Source organism: Pistacia vera, unplaced genomic scaffold (assembly GCF_008641045.1).
Source record: "Pistacia vera cultivar Batoury unplaced genomic scaffold, PisVer_v2 Contig1440, whole genome shotgun sequence".
NCBI lineage: Eukaryota > Viridiplantae > Streptophyta > Magnoliopsida > Sapindales > Anacardiaceae > Pistacia > Pistacia vera.
The window spans coordinates 1-1,130 of record NW_022195511.1 but is presented as its reverse complement, the minus strand read 5'-3'; the positions used below and the strand labels follow the sequence as shown (position 1 = coordinate 1,130).

The 1,130-nt window shown below is 38.8% G+C and overlaps 1 protein-coding gene across 1 annotated transcript; it reads left to right on the top strand.

Annotated features, from left to right (window-relative positions):
* Positions 1–252: 252 nt before the first annotated feature.
* LOC116123758 (1-aminocyclopropane-1-carboxylate oxidase homolog 1-like) lies at positions 253–808 on the top strand. Its single transcript, XM_031409489.1, has 2 exons — positions 253–358; positions 441–808. Exons 1-2 carry the CDS (start codon positions 253–255, stop codon positions 806–808), a joined length of 474 nt encoding a protein of 157 aa, XP_031265349.1.
* The last annotated feature ends 322 nt before the right edge of the window (positions 809–1,130 follow it).

The window sequence follows — 1,130 nt, the reverse complement described above, 5'->3', positions numbered from 1 at the left end:
TTTTAAAATGTTGTTGAAAAGATCCGTCGCATTAGAATTTTATTGATAAAAAACAGTTACTTTGGAAGGGCTTTACTATATATTTTTTCTTTGGGTATGATTAATCCTAAGCAAATGAGTTGTCTTTTAATATACAGAAACAAATTGCTTTCTTCGATAATCGAGCAGCACTCGCAAAGGATTTAATTAATTACCCTGAACTCTCCCATTCACATCTCACATTCGGAGACGTAAAACGAAACGAAAAATACGATGGTCACCAGTCTGAAAAGCTCTGGTGATAGTGATACTCATGCACAAACTGGATCCAGCTACAACCGCAAAGATGAATTGAAGGCATTTGATGACACACAAGCAGGTGTAAATGGACTTGTTGATGCCAGGGCTGACTAAGATTCCAAAGATATTCATACATGACAACCTTAAGCTCGGTAAATCAGGGTCTGCAGAGTCCAATGTTACTATCCCAGTAATAGATTTAGCTGGCGTCAGGAAAGAGGCAAATTTACACTCCGAGATAGTTAAACAAGTTAAAAATGCTTGCCAGAAATGGGGATTCTTTCAGATTATCAATCATGGCATTCCAGTAAGCATGCTGGATAAAATGATTGATGGGATACGTAGATTTCATGAGCAAGATACTGAAGATAAAAAAAAGTTTTATAACCGTGATTACCAAACTAGCAAGGTGCTATATAATTCCAATTTTGATTTGTACGTATCACCAGCTGCTAATTGGAGGGATTCCTTGAGTTGTGTTATGGCTCCTGTTAAATGTGGAAGTCTGAAAACAGCGTCGTTTAAGTAACTCAAATACGGCGTCGTTCAGGCGTATTAGTTTGGGCAAATGCAGACCACAGGATTCGTTTCAGATTGGACGGCCAGGATCAATCACAGAGTCAACCGTATATAAGCGCTTGATACAGTCATTCAAAACAGAGAAAACGAAAGAGACTAGGGTTATTCTTTGAGTCGGCTATTCTCTCTGTGTTAGGGTTCAGATTCAATTCCAGATTGTGAGTTTCAGTCGAGTGATTAGGGGATTTAATCATTCAGGTGAGAGTGTTGTTCTCTCGGGTTTGGGATATTCTTAGAGTATCTTGTAAGGCTGAGTGCTGTTGTAAAACGGG

Bases quoted from the DNA above. Each gene is read 5' to 3' on its own strand.
- LOC116123758 (XM_031409489.1), top strand. From the start codon at position 253: ATGGTCACCAGTCTGAAAAGCTCTGGTGATAGTGATACTCATGCACAA. The intron at 359-440 runs GTGTAAATGGAC...TCGGTAAATCAG, and splicing joins ATTTGATGACACACAAGCAG to GGTCTGCAGAGTCCAATGTT.